Raw genomic sequence first — 23,740 nt, 5'->3', positions numbered from 1 at the left:
CTGAACTGGAAAAGATTTGAATTTTTGGCTGATAATTCACCACACCCTTGCTTTGCCTCATCTCTCCAGTCACTTTCTTTGTTAGGGGAGAGCCTTAAGATTAATCAAAGCTTTAGCTGGTGCAGGTGTTTAGAATTGTGTTAAAACTCGAAATGTAATCCAGAGAGCAAACTGGAATGTTTGTGTCAGCTGGTTAATGTCAGTGAAGCTAGGGATGTATAGAAAGAAATGTGTCTAGATTCACCACTGTGTCAACTCAGACACACACCCATCTCGACACCAAATTAGAAAACGCATTGATATGACAAAGGAGATGAGGTTCTGGGACAGGGGATGCAAAGGATCCTGATGCAGGACCTCTAGATATGCTTGAGGTATCGAAGAATGTTAAATCAGAAAATCTGGAGTCTGAGATTTCTTATCTGTGGATCTCCCATGGATGCCTTAAGAAATCAACAACACTGTTATGTGCAAAATATCGTCTAACTTTGCTTAAATGAAGATATCAGTCATGAATTTTTCTTAGAGTATAAATAAGTACAAAAGTTTTATTTGAATAGCTAAAAACAAAAATAGAATAGAAATTATACACACAATGCCTGAAATAAAGCATAAAAGCATTATTTTTAAAATATCTATTTTTCACAGTAGAAAATAATTCTAATAAAGAAATTCAATAAATTTCAACTTTATTAGCCATCTAAAACAATAAGGTAATGAATATACATATATGAATTTTTATGCAAGTGTCAAACACATCAGGAGAAAAATAAATCATGTTTCCAAAGTGGTTTGAACACAAGGAAATTTTTTAAGGATAAAATGAAGATGGTTGGAAGATAGGAAGATGTAACAGTCTTTTCCCTCAATATCTTCTGTATGATCCAGAAGAAAAGCTTATTTTTATGACCATTCAATAGTTAATTTTTCCCCCTCAAGTAGTGACTCTCCAATCTAAAATCAGCAGATGCAGAATGATTGGTCCAAGCAGTTCTCTTTTTCTGTCATCAGATGATGTCATCTACACTGGGACGTCTTTGTGCTTTTGTAACTGAGCCTGTAGGGAAGCCAGATTTCCACTGTCCATGCTTGTAGAATAGATGCTTACCTGGGACTATATATAAACATATGAATTGAGGAAAGATTAAGTAACAGGAATTGGGAGAAAGAGAAAGATGAAATAAGTTTAAAGGAAAAAAGCTTTGGGCTGGGTCTTAAAGAAGTGACTTCAGTATATTGGTGTGATGCAGGGAGCATGTTATGTGCACATATGTGCATGGATGTGGGCCTGGTTAAAGTTAACATGGAAAAAAATAAATGAAGGTGACCTTGACTGGAGTGGAAAAGCCTGTGCAGAATATGGAGACAAAAGAAGGAATAATGGACTGATGACTAGGGTGTCAAGAAATATCTTGTTTATTAGAAATATATTGATTACTAGAACTATTTTGATATTTTGGACAGCATAACTTTCTTGCAAAGAGTTATTAAAGAACTACAAATGGCATATGCCCCTTTTTCAAATATGTCCCAGAATTATTCCTTAGATCCAGAAATACACTGAAAATCTATGTTAATATGACTAGAACTTCATACATATGAAAGTCTAAATTTGGAAATATTTATCTTTATATGAATTCAGATGAAATGACAACTTCTCTTGATATTTCATTTGATAAGCTCTTTCTTTTCCTGTTTCTTAAAAAGAAATCAAGACATGTAAACGCTAACTTTTTCTCTAGAAAATTCTGTTCTGGCTTTCACAAGCAGCATAAAAATTTTATCTCTCACAAGAAATCACCCTTTGGCTACCTAAAGAAATGTGTGAGAAATAGAAACTGCAATAGATAAGTATTTGACTCTTAAAATGCCATTCAAACATAGCTCAGATACTTATCTTTTGACATTTGCCTGAAATTAAACTTCCAGTCCCCAGGGTAGGTGGGTGAGTAAAAGGAACAACAGGCTTTTCTTTCAGTTAATCTTTACATTTTCCTCTTTACATTGAGTTAGAGTGGAATCTGGCAAAATCCATGTATGTGTATATATATATATATATATATATATCCACACACATGCACATATAAAAAACTCCTAAGAAGATAAGGTTTGCAAATTAGCTATGTGAAAGCAAAGGGCACCAGGCATTTTCCCAAAATTATGCAGGTAATGTTACAAGGGAAAAATTTTTTAAAATGCATACATTTAATTATTTTATTAAAATGCAAGGCACAGCATTTTGATATATATTCTTAAGTTATATAAACATATATGTAACAAACTTATATGTAAACAGATGCACACAAGCTCCAGATGTGCTGTTTTTCTCTGTGGCTTGTGTCTTCTATAAGGGAAAAAGACATATTAATCATTTCTCTTTCTGCTAAGGGGATGGGTGCTGCTCTCATATTTCAGAAAGGGGCTGGAAAGTAAGGGAAGCCAAACTTTTTCCTATTTAAGGCCAAAGCAAAGGAATCTCAGTGGCTGACTTTTATGACGGGCCCGGTGCTGAAGGGCAGGGAACAACTGATGGTGCTACTTTGAACTGCTTTACTTTTCTCCTTTTTGCACAAAGAGTCTCATGTCTGATATTTAGACATGATGAGCTTTGTGCAAAAGGGGACCTGGTTACTTCTCACTCTGCTTCATTCCACTGTTATTTTGGCACAACAGCTCGTGGAAGGTGAGTAGATACTGACTGAAAAAAAAAAAGCAAACTTTATGGGCTTTTTTCTTTACTTCTGCTTGCAAAAAAGTTATCAAGGAGACATTAGTCTCCTAAATGATAATTTCCTCTGTAAGTTCCCAATTGTGAAGCATAGAACTGACTATGATAGTACTTTTTTATTACATTTGCTCAGAAAGTATATTGTCATTTTTGTATTTAAAAGTTCGCTGGTTGTTTAAGATAAATATGTTTTTGTACTAATTTTTTTTTCATGTTAATGGCACTGGAAACTCTTAAAATGGCCTTAAAAAGTTCCCCACTTGTATTGTTAATGTCTTGGAATGCTTCCCTAGGCAGTCTGGAAGTTATTGGTCTCCTGCAGTACGTTTATGCTTTCCTTTGTATGCTGGGCTCTTTGTAAGGACAAAATATTGAGCATTGTTTTTCCAATAAGATAATGCATTAAAAAAATAGCATGCATTAAGAATGGTCTAAAAGAAAATACTACACATCATTAGAATTACTGAAGAAATTTCTGTAAAATGGCAACAAGATAATAATACCTCAAACCTTTAAATAAGTTCAAACTGCTCAAAATCTTTCATGGTTCCTATCTCTATTCTGTTTCAAGCACTTACATGGTTGATTAATACCTATTTTCTAATGGTTTGTTGTTAAAAATCTAGTGTTTTATGTAAGTTCTACGTTTTTACCTACATTTGTATTAATAAAGAGAATACTTTACATCATATCTGCCACAGAAATGTTTAACTTCTGAAAACAAGGTAAAGACACTAATACTGTTTGACTTCAAACAGATTAATTTGTTGTATTTTCTAATAAGTACAATGATTTTTATGCTCCAATTTCCCCAAAACCACATTTGTCTCATTATTTGATTGTTGAAAATATTCCTCTTAATTCATATGTTTCCCTTAGTCATAAAAATACTAGGCATATTGGAATACAAACTTAAATACAAATAAATACTTAAATGTCATGTTTGAGGGTGCTAGAGGAAGGCATTACACATCAATTTCTATTTTCACATAATCAAAAATGCCTACATTTAAACCTATAGTTTTTGCAAACATGGTATCTGAAAATGGTTTTCTTTGTTTTTAGTATCAAATATTTTTGATGTCCTCACAGGTCATATATGTAGATAGAGGGAAACACCCAATGACATTTCTTCAGTGATATTCGGTCTATCTTCACAAAAGAAAAGAAACACCCATTATTTCTCGCTCCTTTCATCCTCTCACCCCCCTTATTCCTCTTCCCCCTTCCTTTCCCCCCTTCTTATCACTCCACCCCTTTTGGCTCCTTTGCACTTCCTCCCTCTTTTAATTCTTTCACTCATCACCCCACCCACTTCCTAGGGAAGCCTGTCTCTCCTCAACTCTCCCCCTCTTTTCCCTCTCTATCACCCCTCCCTCATCATCACATGTCCTCCCTATGCCTCCATCTCTTCTCTTGTCTCCTCTTGCCTCCTCCTCCTTTCTTTCCTAGAATCCCCAGTCCTCCATCTTCTCTTATGACTCTTTTCTTCCCCATTCTGTCTCTCACAGAAGATGCTACAACTCCCAGTGCTTGGCTAGATTACCAAGTGACTATTACCACACCCCCATCTCAATAAAGACTTTTATTTTTTCCAAGCTCTTAAGTTTTTCTGATTTCTGAAAAAAAATCATGGAGTTCCCATTTATTGGAAAGTGTACAAACCTTTGGTGTTAAGTTTAAAGACTAGACAAAATATTTGTAATTGCCTAGTAGTTACAATTTTTATAAGCACTATGGCTATTTTTCTTCTAAATCCAAACTTAGGGAGCAAAAAATGTTTGATACCTACATTATGTTTATATCACATGATTTTTTAATTTTCCCTTTTCTCTTTAGCTGCTGAAAATAACAACTATAAAATTTTGCTGACACACTTGTATGCTATTAAGTTCAAAAGAAGTTTAAAGGGATTTTGTTCAGCTTATTGTTTTTGTTTGTCATGAAAAAAAAGCTTAGGTATTTTAAGATAGGGCATCTTATGTTCCTTATAGGTTTTACAAGAAAATTCGGCTGGTGGATTAGCTTTGAGAAGGTTACAGGAGGTAGCTGAATACACAGCATGCAAAGAACAGTCATATCTAGCTCTGGGATATGGGTTTCTTCTGTATGCCCTGAGAATCTCAGAAAGAAACAGCACAGCCCTGAGGAATGCTTCCTTCTAGTCTACTGACATGAATTTCCTGGAGCATAAAACACAGCCTCACAAAGAATTGTAATATTTTTATAAATTTGTGAAAGTTCTATTTAATTCATGTATTTCATCCCACCAATGGAGAAATGTGGTCTGTTTTATATTTCCTGTAGTTTATAAACACGCCAAATTTTAAGCACAAAGAGTCACCGCCTAGTGGCTGACAGGCAGAGTAGCATAACCAATGTCAACATAAATGTTACAGCTGGGTTCCTTATTTTATAATGAGATTTAAAAATATTACATGTATGAATTTTAAATACTAAATACTACTTTCCTAGGAATATAAATGTATTACTGATAACATATTGACAAATACATATACTTACACACAATAGTAACAATATTTAAAGACTATTGGGAAATGAATTTGATATTATGGCCATTTTCAAAATTCCACATATAAGTGTTCCATGTATAGTATATAATGACTTTTTAAAAAATATTTTCAAATTTTGAATGTAGCCCTCATTTGTTATAAGTATTTTAGTATCACTTATTAGATAGATAAATGGAAAGATGTTACTAAATAATAATTCTTCATTAGAGCAGGGAGATAAACTATATTTTAATTTAAAATGTTCTAACTTTTGAGTTTATATTTTTATATTCTTATAATACCACTGTGAAAACAGACTGTGGGCCTTCAATTGTTTTATAATTATAAACTTGTAAATGGACTCAGAGAATCAGTTTCTTACTACAGGTTAGAAGAATCTTACAGAATAGAATCTTCTAACCTGTAGTAAGAAAAAGAGATCTTGTAACAGATCAAGTAGAATTCCTAGAAAATACGTGAGCTAATGCATTTCTAAAGGTACCAAAAAAAGGTAGATTTTTCTGTTGTTAAGCACTCCACTTTGAATTGGTAAATCTATTTTTTAAACAAGAGACTTGCTTATAACTTAACCAGTAAATATTCAATTCTGTAATATAAATTCTAAGTAAATAAAGTACTAATACAAAATATTGTGTTTTTCATTTATGACGACTTGCATTTCCTTATCACCGCCAGAGTATTCAATATCAGATGATCTAAAGCCCTGTAGGTAAATAGATACTCTGATTAAATTCTGGAATTAAACTTCTCAGTATTGTAAGAGCCAGCACATCCATTGGAAAAATTCTGGGAAAGACGAGTGTGATTATGTGCCTTTTAACTACTGAAGTTTCTTGGATCGATGTATTATCTACAGTCTTATTTTTAAAAATCTAGAACCATTGGCTCTTTTTTCCAGTAAAGCTGAGACTTTAGATAGCTCCTCAGAATAGCCCCTGTCCCACACCTACAGAGCTGCATGCCAGACCTGGGATTGTCACGCAGAGAGAAGAGTGCCATCTACTGAAACCCGATGGTTTTCATTGTGGATGATGATTCCTCTTTGGTGCAGAGTTCCAAAGGTTTTGTAGCCCAGTTCTTTCATTCTGCAACATCAAAAGATATCATCGTCTTGAAGTGATTAAAGTGGATTGCTTAAGAGTTATAGTTTAAACATGAAAGATGTTATTGCCTTTACTGGACATGAAGAACATTTGTAAAGTTTTCAGGTCTACAGTAACTTTCTGGAAACGTCTCAGTGGACTGTTTCTTGTAAAACAGTTTTCCCTGGAAAAAGTTCAGTCCCACGGTTTTCCAAATTCAAAATGTGGGGGGCAGAGGGAGAGGTATAGTGTAAAAAAAAATCCAGAGTTTTGAAAAGGGAAACTTTGTCTGTTTCATGTCAAGATGACAACGGAAAAAATGAGATAGCTATTCTTACACAAATCATTTGTTAACTGCAGTTTGGGGAGTTACATTAACCACTAGAATGTCTGTCTGTGCTTAATGAAAACACAGCAGAAGTGGATTCCTTTCAGATTAACTAACAAATCCCTTGCACTTTCCATAACTGAGGTCAAGAACTGCCATTTAAAATGTAATCTTAATGAACAAAAGGAAAAGTTCAAATAAGAGGGCAAAATTAAAATGCTCAAGAGATGTAAAAATCAAAGATAAAAGATCCAGAAACTTAAAAATTCAAATTGCTGTTTTAAAACTCACATTGAGAAATAGCTGCTTCAGTAAGATAGCATTTACTTTTCTGAGACTTTGTTTGCTGTAGTATTTGGTGTGGAGGATGGCAAACAGATTGGGTTTCTCAAGTTAATGAGAATGAGAGAGATTCTCTTTGGAGCTGCATCTTCAGTTCATAATGTCTAACTTAGAAGGGAAGCATCTAATGAAGTTAGCAGTTTATTAATAATAATTATTTAGTAAGTATTTTCTGAAAATCAATGTCTTAGCATGACATTCTAACAATGTTTTTGACATTGGATACAGAAGTATTATTGTCAGTTTGTTGTTGTTGCTGTTGGAATCCTACTTTTCTGTATATAGCAAAATATATGCTAGGTTTTCCAGTCACATTTAATCTTGGTGGTGGTCTGGATGTGATTAGGGTGGCCTTGGAGATATCATTCTTTTTCATAAGGTCAGGAGAAAATAAACAACGGAATTTAACTCCAGATGTTAGCTTCTTGGTTTGAGACTAGACAAGAAAGATAGTCTGCGGAAAACTGGTATCCCTTTGTTAAAAAAAAAACTACACTTTTTAGACTCTGATTTAAACTTGCAGGGTTTGGAAACGATAAAGAGACAGAGCTTTGAAGTTGGCACCGTTAAGCCTATCCTGCCCTGGAACCTGCAGAAAGGGAATGGAACACAGTAGTTGAGAGTATCAAATTTAGAGACAGCTTTCTGGGATTCAAATCCCAGCTCTACCCCTTACTGTATAATGTTGGGAAAATTACTTAATGTCTCTGTGTCTCAGATTCTTCATCTGTAAAATGAGGATTATGATAGCATTTGTATCTGAGGGCCTTTGGGAAGAGTGGGTAAATAGATAGGCAAGACACTCAGAACACTGGCTACAACATAGGAGATACTGTATAAGCTCTGTCTAATGTGTTTTACTATTACTGGAAAATAAAATTACTGTAAGGGAAAAATTAAAGCACTTAGTGACTTGGTGGTAATAAAGGTAAGATATAAGATTTTGACTATCAAATATAACATTTAAAGATATTTGAAAACTATGATAAAAAAGTAGTATGTATTTTATTAAGAATTATACAATTTATCACTAATCCAATGATATTGCAATACCATTGCTGATTGTCAGGTTTATGATGCCTTTCATTTTAATTTTCTAATTATTTTTATTTTCTCAGGACAAAATATTAGTCACCTAAAAGGAAATTTCTAATTGGAGATACAAAAATCATATGTTTATAAAAGTAAAATGAGAAAACATCTAGGATTGATGATTTATAAAGTTTCTTCAGTATTTTTGGTGGGAATAAGAATAAGCAGAATCTACCTTGTTCATGCAAACATTTTAAAATTAAAGTTATCCATCTATATAGGTCTATAATTTTGTCCTTCAAAGCTCTTTTTGTTAACTGACATATTTAAAGATAGTCCAACCAAAATATAAGCAGCAGAAACATATTTAATAAAATATATGTTCTCCAAACATTAGTGTCATTTAAAAGTCAAACATTTCAGTTGGAAACTATATGAATGTCATATATTCACTTACAGAATGTTCAACCTTCTAAAGTAACAGAAAAACATGTTATGATAACTGACATACCTCATCTATCAGTAAAAAAGGAAGACAAAATATTAAACTTGTCATTCAAGCTAAATTAATAATTTGTATGCTTTTAGGAAATATTATTTTACCACAAAAAGGAAGTTTGACAAACAATTTGCATTTTTTCAGTCACAACAATAAGATCAGCATAAATTAACATTTGAAGAATGAAAAAAAAAAGGAAAGCTTTAAGTATATCTAAAAATATTAGATTATGTTACTTGGTTTTATTTTTCTCCAAAGTTCCAAAACAGAGAGCTAGGAAATAAAAGAAGCTACGAATCAATTATGTCATATATTAGCTTCATTTTGTTTTGTAATTTAAATCCCAGTAAGAAGGTGATTTTGACTAATGAATTGCTCATGTGACCATAAATAAATTTCAGGGCTGTACTTGGTAACAGGAACCAGAGACATCAAGTAACATGAGAGGTGGAGTTAAAAATTAATTACAAATTGGAACAGGGAGAATTAGCTTAAGCAGGTACAATAAGGAAAGCAACTGGAAAATCTATTACTTGCCCAGCAGTGAAGATGGGATTATTTGATTTTTTACTTAACATTTTTGAAAAAGTAGTTAACCTTTTTTTAATCAAAGTAGCTCTGAGTTTAGATGTCTCAGAAAAGAAGGGAATGCTATGAGACTATTCTTTATAGATTTAATTTTGTATTCGCCATTTCTACATGCTGCAAGTGGCTTCCTGGATTATTTTATCCCTCTTGAAAACAAAACATTTTTTCCCCTTAACTGCTATGGTTTCCCCTTGTAATTACTAGGCTACAAGACTAAAACTGAGGGCCATGAGACATCTGTGTGAGAGTTTTAGCTTCCGGGAGAACATATTGCCAACCATATTTTGTCATGCGCAGAACAAAGAATTAGAGGAAACTGCAAAAACCTCACCATTCTTTAAAAAACTACCTGAGGTAATGCAATAGAGAAAAGTCTGACTTTCAGCCACACGTTTCTACAGGAACTAACTCTTCAGGGGAGCCAAATTTCTTTCAAATGTCTGTGAAATAAGTTATGGCATACATAAAACTGCATTAATTCTTAATTTTAAAGCATTCCAACTTTCTTTTATTACTAAGACCAGCATCACTTTTTAAAAAAAATATATATACTTTAAAATAACTTAACTTTTATATGGAGATGTCTATCTTTTCAAAAACATAATGCACATGGTTTTTAATAAAATTTGGAAGCAGGAGGTTAAATAACAGTTTTTGATTATATAACATTGCATTTAACTGAATTCTAATAAATTTGTTTACAATTTTAATAAGTTGATCATTGTGCCCATTTATTTAGTAGTTTTAGATCAAATGGAAGATACTTTCTAGTGATGTGATGACACTTCAATGGGGCGTAAACACTGGAAAATGTATACAAAAGGGAAAAATTATGTCAACTTTAAGGCACTTTAAGAACACAGGAAGAGAAGATATTTAAAATATGAGCTACTTGATCCAAGTGTAAACTATTATCCTCATTTGTTTTTAATGTCATTGGAATTCAATGACTAATTTTTATAACAAGTCCTGTGTTAAACATAGAAAAATATTTCTGATCCAGAGACAAACAGCTGAAAGAATCATTAGTATAAATCAGTAGTATTTTACTGAGCTTTAATGAAGTATCATTGACATATAATTGTATATATTTAAAGAGTACAATGTGATGATTTGATATACATATACATTGTGGAATGATTACCATAATCAACTTATAAAATGCATCCATCACCACATATAGTTACTTTTGTTTGTGTATATAGTGAAAACACTTAAGATCTAGTCTCTAGGCAGATTTCAAGTACAAATACAGTATTATTAACAATAGTCGATGTTCTGTATTCTAGTAGTATTCTCAAGGGAAAGGGAAGCCTGAAATCCACATTATTAATGGGGAAATATTGAGCTAAAACTAATCTATTGGAACATTTCATAAAGTTAATTTAGAGAAAAATTTTAAATGATTCATTTTAAGAAAAAGAAGCCAATGCAAAGATCAAAGAAAGTATTTCATGCAATTTTACTAAACAGGCTTCCATCTCATTAAAAACTCTCAGCTCTTTTCTGGAAATACAGTGAACTTAGTTCTTAAAATGTCAGCTATGTTTAGAGAACAATGAGTTTAATACTTAGACCCTCTTATATTATTACTGTTCATAATAATATGAAAACTTGTGTTTGTACCTCTCTTAAGCATATCCTTCTTAACACTATTTAAATAGGCCTCCTTCATTTGCAGTAGGTAAGTATTTGGAATTCAGCTTTTATGCTTACTGAGTAAAAGGGAATGATCCTTTAAAAGCTTAGACAATATTTCTTCCTAATAGTCCCATATATTTGTTTCAAACATGAAAGAAGAACTAGAGTAACTTTTCCTAGTTAAAATTACAATAAAACAATTATGCTTTCCTATATTAGCTGTAGACCACATTGGATAATTGTAACACAAAGAAAGAATTTTTAAACTTCTTGAATCCATCAAGGGTATTGCACAAAATCATGAAAGCTGAATCTGCATGCATAAATGGAAGCAGGAGTGGAGGCAATTTTAGGAGAATGTAGAGTCCACAGGTTTTGAAAATATCCTTTGCTGTGGACTTTTACCAAACCAACTAAACCTGTAAATCCAAAGTATTTTAGCATAAACTTAAATCAGTTACTTCAGATATGGAGGGAACATAGAAAAGGGAACTTAAAAATGTGATATGTATTTATGTGACTGTATATAGTATTCAGATACAAAAATCTCAGGACCCACTCAAAGGCCTCTTGGGACAAGGCAGCAAAGTGTGGTTGTTAACTACTTACCTACTCCAGGGAGGCCTCTTTCAGCAGACATTTAAGATCTTGGCTCTTAGAAAATAAGATGAAAGTTCACTTTTTACAAAAATACAAATACTCAGCAGTAAGTACATCCTTCGTTGTTTGCAAAAATTTTTGCAGATATTTAGAAACTTCTTACTTATTTACTCAATGCTGGCAAGCTATCATAGTAATCCTCAAGAACTAAAGTTGTACTTAACCACAACCACAACTAATGCTTTAAGAATTGAGACCAGGTTCTCTTTTGGCAACCCCTAAGCTGATTCATTGGTAATAGCTGCTGAAACCATCTAAAATTATGGTTGAAGCAAATTTTTGACCATTTTAAGCTTCAAATACATGGTCGTGATTCATATTTTTCCTATTATTTTTACTTATTTCTTACCAATATTTGCTTATAAAAACACCTCCTTTTTGTAATTTGGAAATCTTTGTGCATCCATATGTGATATCCAATATATTATGTTATATCATGTTGACCTAAAAGCTCAAAAGACGTGACAGCAATACTCAATATACACAATGAGCTTTGTTAATGCTTTCCCAGGATTCTGGGAGAGTGTTATGTTGCCTAGAGCAGCTGAGTTTTCTCCTGAATTTCTCAATGAGATTAATAAAATCCAGAAAGTCTAAAGAGGTGGTAACAAAATTATCTTATAGTTTAATGCTCCCATCTACTGTTAAAGTAAAGAATAACAATTGGGTCAAAAGGTTTGTTTTTGATTACACAATTAATAAATAAATGTTTGTTAGTGTGATTTTCATTGTTGTTAAATTCTTACTGTGAATGAAATTAGAATACTTCCTGCCTTAAGAAAAACTTAGTATGGTGTGCCAAAGTGATGTTAATAAACAGATTTGGTATTTCAATCTCTTACTACTTAGCAAATTATGAAGGAAGAATATGATATTCTTGGTAATTTAATTTGTGGATGTTTTTTGAATAGGCATATTCATAAGAAGATGCACATTAGTTCAATAAAAATATATTATGTGTTTCAAATTGTCTCTACTTTGCCTATTAGAAATAGTCATGATAACATTTTTAAAATCAAATTTCAGTAAAACATGAGAAAATATAATACTATCTTGTTTATTTTCCAGTTATTGACGGAGGATGTTCCCATCTCGGTCAGGCTTATGCGGACAGAGATGTCTGGAAGCCAGAACCATGCCAAATATGCGTCTGTGACTCAGGATCTGTTCTCTGTGATGACATAATATGTGATGACCAAGAATTAGACTGCCCCAACCCAGAGATCCCATTTGGAGAATGTTGTGCAGTTTGCCCACAGCCTCCAACAGCTGTGAGTGTAAAGAAAATGTATAGATCTTCAATATTTATATTTAAATATATGACTGGTTCCTATATTTTTAAGGTCTAAAAAGAAGTGAAAGTAATGTCTGTCAAAAAATCATGTCATATTACAAATAAAAGGTGTATGTTCTGTTTTAAAACTAGAGATTGGATGCAATTTAGGATAAGAAATAAATGTGCAAATTGGAACACACTTCATGGAAAAACTGATCTTATGTCTTTTTCATCTGTATCTTTTCCGTTCACTAGCCTCCTCCCCCTACTAATGGTCATATACGTCAAGGCCCCAAAGGAGATCCAGTAAGTAAACATTTTTCAGTGGAATGAAATTAGTTCCTTAAGTGGTTTGTTTTTTTCCCCTGGTAGCTTATTTATATTTCAACTTTCATTATGTATACATTTCCTTTGGTAGCACATATTTAAATAATGATGCAAAGTAAACTAATAATCCATGATTGTACATATAAAGATTCAAGTTTCCCAAACTCTACATAATGTCTTCATCTCCATTATCAGTTTGAAAAAATAAAATAAAGGTCAATGACAATGGAATAAATGACAGTGAAAGTTTTCATATGATTTGGTTTAAAAGGTATATATTCCCAAGAAAATGTATTACTTATATTGATTCCTCATATTACAAAGCAGAGGAGCTACAGTTTGATAATGATTCTGAGACACTAGGACTTTTCACTGTTTCATTAATTTTTATCTATGATATTTTTAGGGCCCTCCTGGTATTCCTGGGAGAAATGGTGATCCTGGTATTCCAGGACAACCAGGTTCCCCTGGTTCTCCTGGCCCCCCTGGAATCTGTGAATCATGCCCTACCGCTGGTCAGGTAATAAATTCCTGGATAAAAAGTTTCCCTGTGTTAAAATACCCACTTATTTCCTTTTCTTTAGCCTATATTACATCTCACTTTTATGGGTTCCTTATATCTATTTTCTGATTTTATATATTTAACAAATTCTTATCTAGTGCTAATAAGTGTTGGCCACTGTTCCAAGCATCTTATAAATATTTACTCTTCCTTATAATGCTAATGTTATTGCTACAATATCCTTGCAAAATTTCCAACTTCCTAGCAGTTGTATAATGTATGCACCATGTTTGAAAAATGAACCATCAACTTCCAAAAGAATTAACCTAGAGAATTTAGGAATTGCTGGAACTGTGCCCATTTTCCTTATAACCGCCACAGTAAACCATCTTAAACTTTGATCAAAAATCAGTTGAAGAGCTGTGAACACTCCTTATTGACTTCAAATCAATGGGATTTTTCATACTATGCATTTACTCTTGCCAAGCCTTCACAGCACAACCTGCTTCTTGAAAGCATGCCAGTGAACTAACTCTGCATGTAAAACAAATAACCAAACAAATAAATGAAACGAGAGTTCATTGTGCTAGAGTAAGGAGAAATTTAAAAACACATACAGAAATTACTACAAGTTGTAAAAAAAAATTTCAAATATCAACTTAACAGGAAGCAAAGGATATCATCTAATTATTCTTATCCTGGGATCAACAGAACCCAATGCTTAACCTAGAATTCAAAATAGAACGATCACTCCAAGGAAATTCAATAAACATATGAGCCTTTCTTTTATTCATCTGCTTATATTCTATGTAGATGTTTGTTTTGGGGTGACTATGTTGGGCACACTAACCAAAAGCCAGGGTATATAAATTTTAGTTATTAACTGTCAGGAAAATAATATGACCTTATTTTTCTGCTCAAAATGAGGTCAGATTACACATGCTCTGAAACCTCTTTCAGCCTCAAACAGTCTATGATCTTATGCTTCTAATGCTGTGGATATAGCTTAGAAATAATATTTTAGGTAAGTGCATATAGAAACAAATTATTTCAGATTAATATTGCATGTAGTAAGTTGAATGATTTGTGGAATACAAAGCAATGATTTCTGTAGAATATCTAATGCTACAGGGAAACAAGATAAGCAAGATAATTAAATAATACATATCACATCCCCTGGCATGCAGAAAGTTCTTAGTGAATGGTAGGTGTTGCATTCACTTCTAAATACTTATGTAAAAAAACACGTGATTTACATATCAAAATGATTGTGTCTGTCTGGTCTTTTTGCTACAGAACTATTCTCCCCAGTTCGAATCCTATGATGTCAAGTCTGGAGTGGGAGGAGCAGGGATCGCTGGCTTTCCTGGACCAGCTGTACGTACAAGTGTTTCTCAGCATTTTAGAGCATTATTTACTCTTCCATTTGGTTAAAACTTGAATGTTGTTCTAGTTGTTCTAGTGATATAGCATATAACACAATTGTAGAAAATAGCTTGTTCTCTATTAAGGCTGGGGAAGAAAGTGGTAGGATTATCATGATCCTTCCATCCCAATTTTCCCCTCATCACCTCTCATTTCATCCTGTTTGCCCCCTCATTTCTTCCTTATACAACCACCTACACTAGTGAGCCCCACCTACCTTCATGCTTAGATTTCACACTAATATGTTCTTAATTTCAACCAACTCTTGTGTTTTTACTACTTCCTCTTTTTCTCTTTCTCACCTCAGTTTTTTCAGAATCTTCTTTCAATGGCTTTTCATTAACTAGTGATGAATATCCAATAACACAATCTGTCTCACTTTAAATCCTGGAATCAAATACAATTACTTCCAGAATTCATCAAATCTTTAGGTTCACCTACCATAATAATAGCTTTTCCCATTGCACCCAAAGGATTTATAGAAGAAAACAGCAAAAATCATTGAAATCTGGACACAGGGATGTGATGCATGGTGTCCCACATACAGGACCCTGTTGTAGACAGCCTCTCAGGAGGAACAACGCTAAGAAAGGTTATCATTTTACTTCCAGGAAAAGGTACATAAGTATAAATAAAACAGGATGCTGTCTTCTCAAGGATTATGGAAGACTGTTGCTCAGATCACTGGACCCTATGTTTGTGACTTCTAAAATGAGAAAGGACAAAGTCTAACTAATATATCCAAATGAGCAGTTAAGGAATGAACAATAAAATTCACACAAAGTAAATTGCGAAAAGAATTGTACTAGTCTCTAAAGTTTTAGGGGCTGTGATTTTTTATGGGGATATCTTTCAAAGCCAGAAGAATTATATTAACTGTGTTAGTATCTGGTCTTACTCAGCTATATTCATATTATGAATCCTATTATTAAATCAGATACACAGTTTTTACTTTAAAAGACCTAAAAAGCCACTCCAGCTGGTGTGGCTCAGTGGATGGAGTGCCGGCCTGTGAACCAAAGGGTCGCCAGTTCAATTCCCAGTCAGGGCACATGCCTGGGTTTCAGGCCAGGTCCCAAGTAGGGGGCACATGAGAGGCAATCACACATTGATGTTTCTCTCCCTCTCTTTCTCCCTCCCTCCCCCTCTCTCTAAAAATAAATAAATAAAATCTTTACAAAAGAAAACCTAAAAAGCCACTAATTAACATTCCATAAAAGTTGTTACAAGAGAAAATTTAATTACAGCTTGGTTTTATAAATTTAATAACAGTCTAAAAAAATAGGTGACAACACTGAACTCGTTTCCTAGTTTATGGTTCTGAAAAATAATGGCAATTGATTATAATTGCAATTCATTATGTTGATGATTCTCATATGCCCATTTAATCTTTATGTCTACATAAATTAGTTATGTAATTAAGAATTTTGGGGTTAATTTACACCATTATTTTTAGAACCTAGGTTGTGTAGTATGCAGATAACTATTTTTCCACAATGTGTTGGACTACCAGTCCAAAGAGAAAAAATGCTTCTTCACTTCTACCAGCATCTTAACAATGAAAAGGTTTTCATAATATTTTGCATGTATTTTTTCAGATTTTGAATCCCCATTTGGAGGGTTCAGGCCAACATTTTATAATATTTATGAATAATTTTTGTTGATTGTGTGGGAATTTCATTTAGAGTGACATTTTGGTAATATCTTTATTGTAAATAAGTACAATAAAATACAATAAAATGACTATAATAAAATAGCCATGAATAGTTATTATATAATAAGGTAGATTGTTCACATTTTTAGAAGTATTAGTATCTTTCCTAAACAAAGGCCTCTCTTTGATGCTCCAATAAGGAGTATTTCAGATGCATTTACTTTGTATTTATTCTTCAAATTTACATTCCAGGGCCCCCCAGGCCCTCCTGGCCCCCCTGGTGCGTCTGGTCACCCTGGCTCCCCTGTAAGTATAGCCATCATTGGTGTCTTCTTCTTCATGCACATTATATAAATCAAGTTTAATGCAGAGCCTGCCATGATTTAGCCATTCGAGCATGCGCAATTCCAACTGAGTACAGAAGTCACAACCAGGAAACTCATTCCTGCAAAGATGTTGGAATTTCATATGTAATTCCTTTCTACCAACAACTACTAGATCAACTAATTAGAAAACTTCTATAAAGTTAAATCACATGTTTCATTTGCAGGTAACATGATTAAGTTTGAAACAATTCAGTTTCAATGGACTGAAGTAGATGAAATAACTTTATGCTGATCTGAAAAATTTTTATTTTAATCATTGTAAACTGGAACAAACTTTGCTTGCTACATGTAAAAATATTGATGTCATACTGTCTTCAAAGTCTAAATGAATTATATGAAGGTTAAGTTACTTTAAAAATATTTACATATTATTTTACTCACTAGGGTTCTCCAGGATACCAAGGTGCCCCTGGTGAACCTGGGCAAGCTGGTCCTGCCGTAAGTAACAATTATATCTATATTTAATAAATTGAAAATTCTATATAGAAACCACCTTCATTTTCTAAAATATAACTATAGGTTCTACAAAGTATAGATTAAGTTTATACTTTCAATTTATAATAATAAATGGTATTTTAATGATAGTTGAATGGGTTTCGCAGATCTTTTGAATTCTTTTAATGGTTTAAATATCTTGAAGATACTATTTACTCTAGGAAATCTCTGGCTAATTAACTATCACAATAGTCCACTTACTAGTGTGGCTACAAATCCTCTGTCTCTTAAATATAGATTTAATTTTCTTATAGCCACTCAGTTCACCTTTTTATCTACTCTTCTGATATATAATTTTTAAAACTTAATTGAGTAGAAATAAGCATAATTTAATAGGCTTCTCCAAGAAAACATGCTGTGTAAATAAGCAAGTAAGGTGAAGTTTTTTTAATATTTCAAAAATATTAGAAAATACTTATATAATTAAAAATTCAATATCTCAAAAATGTAGAAGTGCATCTAAGTTTATAAATACACACATATGATAGAAAACATAGATGCACAATATTTTTAATTTTTATTAAAAAAATTTAACAAACAGTAAAAACTTGATATAATATAGGTACAATACTAACTTAATGTGTTATTTTCTTGATGAGAAATACTGAGAGTATTTTCTAAAAGGAGGTTGTTTCCATTAATACATATAATGTGTCATAAAAGATTGACCATAACAGAAAAATCTACAGATTTATTTGCTTTTTTATTTCCTTATTTTCAGGGCCCTCCTGGACCTCCTGGTGCTATGGGTCCAGTTGGTCCTGCTGGAAAAGATGTAAGTTTTTAAAAATTGAATGAGGATACAGCAAAATCCAATTTAGAATATTCTAAACAGCATATACCATATGCAATAGTTTCAGAGAGAAAACCCTTACTCAAAAGTTGTTAATATCTTAATGGCATTTTAGCTCATATCAATTAATCTTTGGATATCTATATAGTATTTGCATAATTACATACACCATTTAAGTCCCAAACTAGCAGAACCCACAGAAGTGCTTCTTGACTCTGCTGAGAACATATATCCAGTGACTATACTACTTAATGGGAGAAGATAAAACTTTCTTCTCTTTGCTTCTTGTAATGGAGAAATTAATATCAGTACTTCATGAATTTCAAAACTTATAAACACCTTTATTTACTATTATGCTTTTTCTTTCCCATTTAATTTTCTTAATTTTAATTTTCTGTTTATTTTTATTGTATTTTTTTCCCATTACCCTTCCTCCCCCCTTACATCCCACTCCCCCCACAATCACCATCACATTTAATTTTCAATTGCCAATTCTTCTCAATAGATTGAGAGATGGTCATATTAATTCAGTGATGAAAGATGCCTACATTATTCATAAGTTTACACCAAGGTGGGAAAAGCCCTCCTTATTCCTTCTGTTAAGAAAGTTGATCTCACTGTCATGTTTACCCCAACTCATTTTCATGAGTTCTTGGTGAGAAAAGTACAAATTAATCAGTTTGTTAACTGGCTATAATGTGTTTTCACTTATACAAACACTATGTATTGTTTATTTCTCTGCCTAGGGGGAATCAGGAAGACCCGGGCGAACTGGAGAGAGAGGACTGCCTGGGCCTCCGGTAAGTCTTCAGCATCCACTGAATTAGTTGGAGTACTCACAATGGTCTTAGCTTGGAAATTATTACATAGTTAAATTATACTAAACTTTAAAATAGAAGGCATTTTAGTACTGGATTGTGATTCTCTTTGATGCTTCATTAAAATCTTTTGTATTCATTAATTTTAGGGTATGAAAGGTCCAGCTGGTATGCCTGGTTTCCCGGGTATGAAAGGACATAGAGTAAGTAGAGTTTCTAAATTAACTATAAGCTGTTTCATTTGGCAACATGTACTTGCCTAACCAACACTGAATATGTGCCAAAAATGGTTGACTCAAACAACAAACTAGTTATTTTATAAAAAGTAAGTAAGCTGATTTTAAGTGCATAAAAGACTTAGGAAAAAATAATTTAATTTTCTTATCACAATTGTCAGACAAAAATACAAGAATGTATTACTTATGTGTATCATGGACTTAGTCAATATAATTTACAGATAGAATTAAGCAGTTTTATTCTATGCAAAATATTAAGCAGATCCAACCAACTGAACCAAAAATCTATCAACTTAATATAAATAAATATCTATGAAACTGATATTTGCTACTCTACAGCTAAGGCAACATCTTGATTGGACTAAATTATAATTTCTAATTAGGTCAGGTTTTTTACTATAAAATCAATGTCAAATGTCTTCAATGTAATTAAAGAAGTTTTAAATTATTTATGTTAATGTTGAAAATATTGTTATGTGGAAAACTAGTAACAAAAAACTCAATGTAAAGTTTTCAAGTATCATGTAGTATTAGTAGATTTTTAATATTTTTACTATTTTTACATATTTCATAGGGCTTTGATGGACGAGATGGAGAAAAGGGTGAAACAGGTGCTCCTGGATTAAAGGTGAATTACAACAATATCATATTTTCATAAGTAGTAAATTTATTTAAATGTTATAACTAAATTTAAGATTTATATTTTGGGATTTAACTTTTTCTGAAAAAAGTTAAATGAATTTTGCATTATAAGAAGTGCATAGTAGTGACTAACCAAGATGTTCTATTGAAGCTTTCATGAAAGTTGTAACTTGAACTGTCTAGATTAAAAGTAAATGAACATCTCTGAGTTATCATTAATTACTCCTGTTTAGTGCATACATTTTTAAAATACAGAAACTGAGATTTCTGGTAAGTACAAAATGATACAAAAATTTAATATTTTTAAAATGTGTCTCTTTTTTTTCTTGGGTTCCACAACATTTTTCACAACATGCTGTGATTAAAAAACTAAAAATTTTCTTCCTGTTACATACAGTGGTAATACATTTTATGTTTCTAGGGTGAAAATGGTCTTCCTGGTGAAAATGGAGCTCCTGGACCCATGGTAATTATGTTCCCTACATAATTCTCAGTCTTACTCTTAGCCTCTATCGAACCCCAAAGTTGCTTTGCTCTCTCAGCAACTGTTCTTTGGCATCTCAGGTTTAGCGTATAACCATACTTTCCATTGTATTCTGTAGGGTCCAAGAGGGGCTCCTGGTGAGAGAGGACGGCCAGGACTTCCTGGAGCTGCAGTGAGTGTTGTTAGCAGCATAGCTATCACAGCCCAGAGTCACAAAGGGTCTCAGCCAGTTTTACAGGCTGTGACAAACTGCTGAAAAACTGCTTTTCTTCAGTATCACACTTAAAGTTACCTCCATAAAATTCTAGTCCTAATTATAAGGAAATGAGTGTTTTATAGTTATTATCCTTGTTGAGGATATTTTTTAAGTATGAACTTTGCATATGTTACAGAAACATTAACTTAGTTTGTAAAATATAAAATCCAATACTTCTTTTAGATCATTGTTTTATGTATGGGTTTTAACAATTTGACTTTTAAACATATGTAACCAGTAAGCAGATTTTAATATATTCAAGGAAAATTAACTCAATTGAGTGAGAATTTTAGTCGAAGTATTACTTGGCACCAGTCTCTCAGAATTTAGAAGATATTTAAGGCAAACTTCTCTTCTTAGGGGGCTCGAGGGAATGATGGTGCTCGAGGAAGTGATGGACAACCCGTAAGTAACTTTCTATCTAACTCTGATTTGCTTCAGGGTAATGAGCGATTACCCTGGGTTGTGGAATATTGGAATACGGATTAGAGACCCAAAACTCAGCATTGTTCATAAATATTTGATTCAAAATGACACTAAACCCATAAATAAAAAATCTAGAACCAGTTCATTAGAAATGCTAACCCCGTAACCAAACTTCTGATACTCCTACACTTAGCTGATGCTAGCATCCATGCAGTACTTGCAGTGCCTGTGTTCGCTCTGCTTTATCAATGAGAGCTCAGGGCGAAGTGACCTGCCTTCAGTCATAGAATTTGGGGCAGAGGTCTGGAGCAGGGCGAGATTCAAATTTTCTAACTTTAGAATTTACTCCCTTTTTATATTACCACATTATTTCTCCACATAATATTCATTCACAAGTGATAATTATGCATGATTTTTACATGCATAATTGTCTTTCATACTGGGTATATTGATTATTCACTATTAGCATTTGTTTTTGTATACTTGATTCAGAGGTCTTGAAATGGTATTTAATGTTTTCAGGGCCCACCTGGTCCCCCTGGAACTGCTGGATTCCCTGGTTCCCCTGGTGCTAAGGTAAGCATGTATTTCTATAGAAGAATATAAAATACACCTTGTAGACAACCAAATTATTGGGTGGCTTCTTGAAGATAATTTTTTACCAGTCAAGTGGATATCTTCTATCTATACAGATCTTTAGAGTCCTATTCTTTCTTTAAAATATTAAACTTATTGGGGGTAATATTGATTAATAACATGTAAATTTCAGATGTTCAACTTTATAATATGATATCTGTATACTTTATTGTGTGCTCACCATTAGAAACCCAGTCTCCTTTTGTCGCTTTGTGTTTGTGCCCTTTTGCTCTCTCTTTCTGGATTCCAAGGTGTCTTATACCTGGCACTCAGCTATCCTGATATCTCTTCTGATGTCATTTCCCTTTGCCCAGTCATTTCTGGAACACAGAGATAACACAGTCACACACAGTTACTATTTTTCTCTGTTGTTATTATTAATGATTCACAGAGTATATATAGACGTCCCTTAGAGCATGTGTAGTCATTCTACTCTAGCCTTTGAGAAATGGGTTTAAATAGGACTGAAAAGTAATTTGGCTAAGAAATTAGAAATGGCAAGGGAAATTAACTATTTAGGGCTTATCCCTTAGGGTGAAGTTGGACCTGCGGGATCTCCTGGTACAAATGGCTCCCCTGGACAACGAGGAGAACCTGGACCTCAGGGACATGCTGGTGCCCCAGGTCCTCCTGTGAGTAGCAGACATGGCTATTGACAGGGAATGTGTTGCTACACTCATATCATGAAAGCATATGTTCTAATACTGCTATTAATTGAAATTGCTTTTTTGAAAAAATCTTGCTTAATGCTCTGCAATGACTTTAATGTTACAAATGCTGATTTGATTGGTACTGAAAATGGTAGTTTTTCAGGTTTGCACTCTTCAAATCTACAAATTTAATATTTATAAGACACAGAACAAATTAGAAGATAGTTTTTTGACACTTAAAAGCATATGCCCCAAACTAATCATCAATAAAAAATTCAGAGAAGAAACTAGACTAAACCTCTTCTATTTGTTCATTTAATAATTCAGAAAAATTCACATTATCTCTAATTTATTCAGGTAGTGATAATATTTTTCCTACATTTTATGTGTTGTGCTATAATTGGAGGAACCACCTATAAAACACAACACCAACCAGTAAATTTATTTTGGAAATATATAAACAACTTCTAATACATATGCACTATTGGCATTATTATCAATATGCATCATTTCCCCTTTAGGGCCCTGCTGGGACCAATGGCATTCCTGGTGGTAAAGGTGAAATGGTAAGATGCCCCCACCCCTCACTTTCATCTCACCCAACACATGTTTTGGCTTCCATTATTTTGCATGACAATACATTTGTGGTGCTTAAGTTAGCTATTCAGAAAAGAAAGTTCTTGTTTGGCTAAGGCTTGTCTTTTTTGGGTTGGTTTTAGGGTCCCGCTGGTATTCCTGGAGCTCCTGGACTGTCAGGAGCCCGGGGGCCTCCAGGACCAGCTGGTACCAATGGCATTCCTGGGCAGCGAGGTTCTCCAGTAAGTTACCTATTTTTCTTTTGTCACCTGAAAAGTGTGGCTTTATTTTAACAATAAGAGCATAAACAGCAAGCTTTTTACTCTTGTTCAGTTGAGTTTATGTTGATTTCACTCTCATTTTATAATTGAATGTTACTGGTGATGATTTTGTTAGTCTGTTCTCCCTGTTTTTTAAACCAAGATTTTATTTAATTTAGGGTGAACCCGGTAAGAATGGTGCCAAAGGAGACCCAGGACCACGTGGTGAACGTGTAAGTATTACCCCAACAGGTTTGGCTATCTCTTAGAAAAATAAAACATACTTAGAAAGTAAACAGGTAAGAATTTTGCAGTCTCATTCAGTCACTATTCCTCTGTTGGCTTCCTTCCTTAGGGCGAAGCTGGTACCCCAGGTACTCCAGGAACTAAAGGTGAAGATGGCAAAGATGGTTCGCCTGGAGAACCTGGTTCAAATGGACTTCCTGGAGCTGCAGGAGAAAGGG

At 33.3% G+C, this 23,740-nt stretch overlaps 1 protein-coding gene across 1 annotated transcript in view; it reads left to right on the top strand.

Annotated features, from left to right (window-relative positions):
• The first annotated feature begins 2,466 nt into the window (after positions 1-2,466).
• Positions 2,467-23,740, top strand: part of COL3A1 (collagen type III alpha 1 chain) — a 40,383-nt gene continuing 19,109 nt past the window's right edge. The window contains exons 1-20 of the mRNA XM_045846260.1: positions 2,467-2,683; positions 12,503-12,705; positions 12,966-13,016; positions 13,444-13,557; positions 14,836-14,916; positions 16,871-16,924; positions 17,389-17,442; positions 18,221-18,274; positions 19,039-19,092; positions 19,260-19,313; positions 19,921-19,974; positions 20,410-20,454; positions 20,591-20,644; positions 21,089-21,133; positions 21,677-21,730; positions 22,324-22,422; positions 22,962-23,006; positions 23,160-23,258; positions 23,456-23,509; positions 23,632-23,739. Coding sequence (XP_045702216.1) covers positions 2,599-2,683; positions 12,503-12,705; positions 12,966-13,016; positions 13,444-13,557; positions 14,836-14,916; positions 16,871-16,924; positions 17,389-17,442; positions 18,221-18,274; positions 19,039-19,092; positions 19,260-19,313; positions 19,921-19,974; positions 20,410-20,454; positions 20,591-20,644; positions 21,089-21,133; positions 21,677-21,730; positions 22,324-22,422; positions 22,962-23,006; positions 23,160-23,258; positions 23,456-23,509; positions 23,632-23,739 — 1,461 coding nt within the window. The 5' untranslated portion in view covers positions 2,467-2,598. The remainder of the gene's footprint in view (positions 2,684-12,502; positions 12,706-12,965; positions 13,017-13,443; positions 13,558-14,835; positions 14,917-16,870; positions 16,925-17,388; positions 17,443-18,220; positions 18,275-19,038; positions 19,093-19,259; positions 19,314-19,920; positions 19,975-20,409; positions 20,455-20,590; positions 20,645-21,088; positions 21,134-21,676; positions 21,731-22,323; positions 22,423-22,961; positions 23,007-23,159; positions 23,259-23,455; positions 23,510-23,631; position 23,740) is intronic.

This window comes from Phyllostomus hastatus, unplaced genomic scaffold, assembly GCF_019186645.2.
Source record: "Phyllostomus hastatus isolate PE091 unplaced genomic scaffold, TTU_PhHast_1.1 phas_contig_1, whole genome shotgun sequence".
NCBI classification, from domain to species: domain Eukaryota; kingdom Metazoa; phylum Chordata; class Mammalia; order Chiroptera; family Phyllostomidae; genus Phyllostomus; species Phyllostomus hastatus.
Note: the sequence above shows the minus strand (reverse complement) of the source record. Positions and strands in the feature narration are given on the sequence as shown.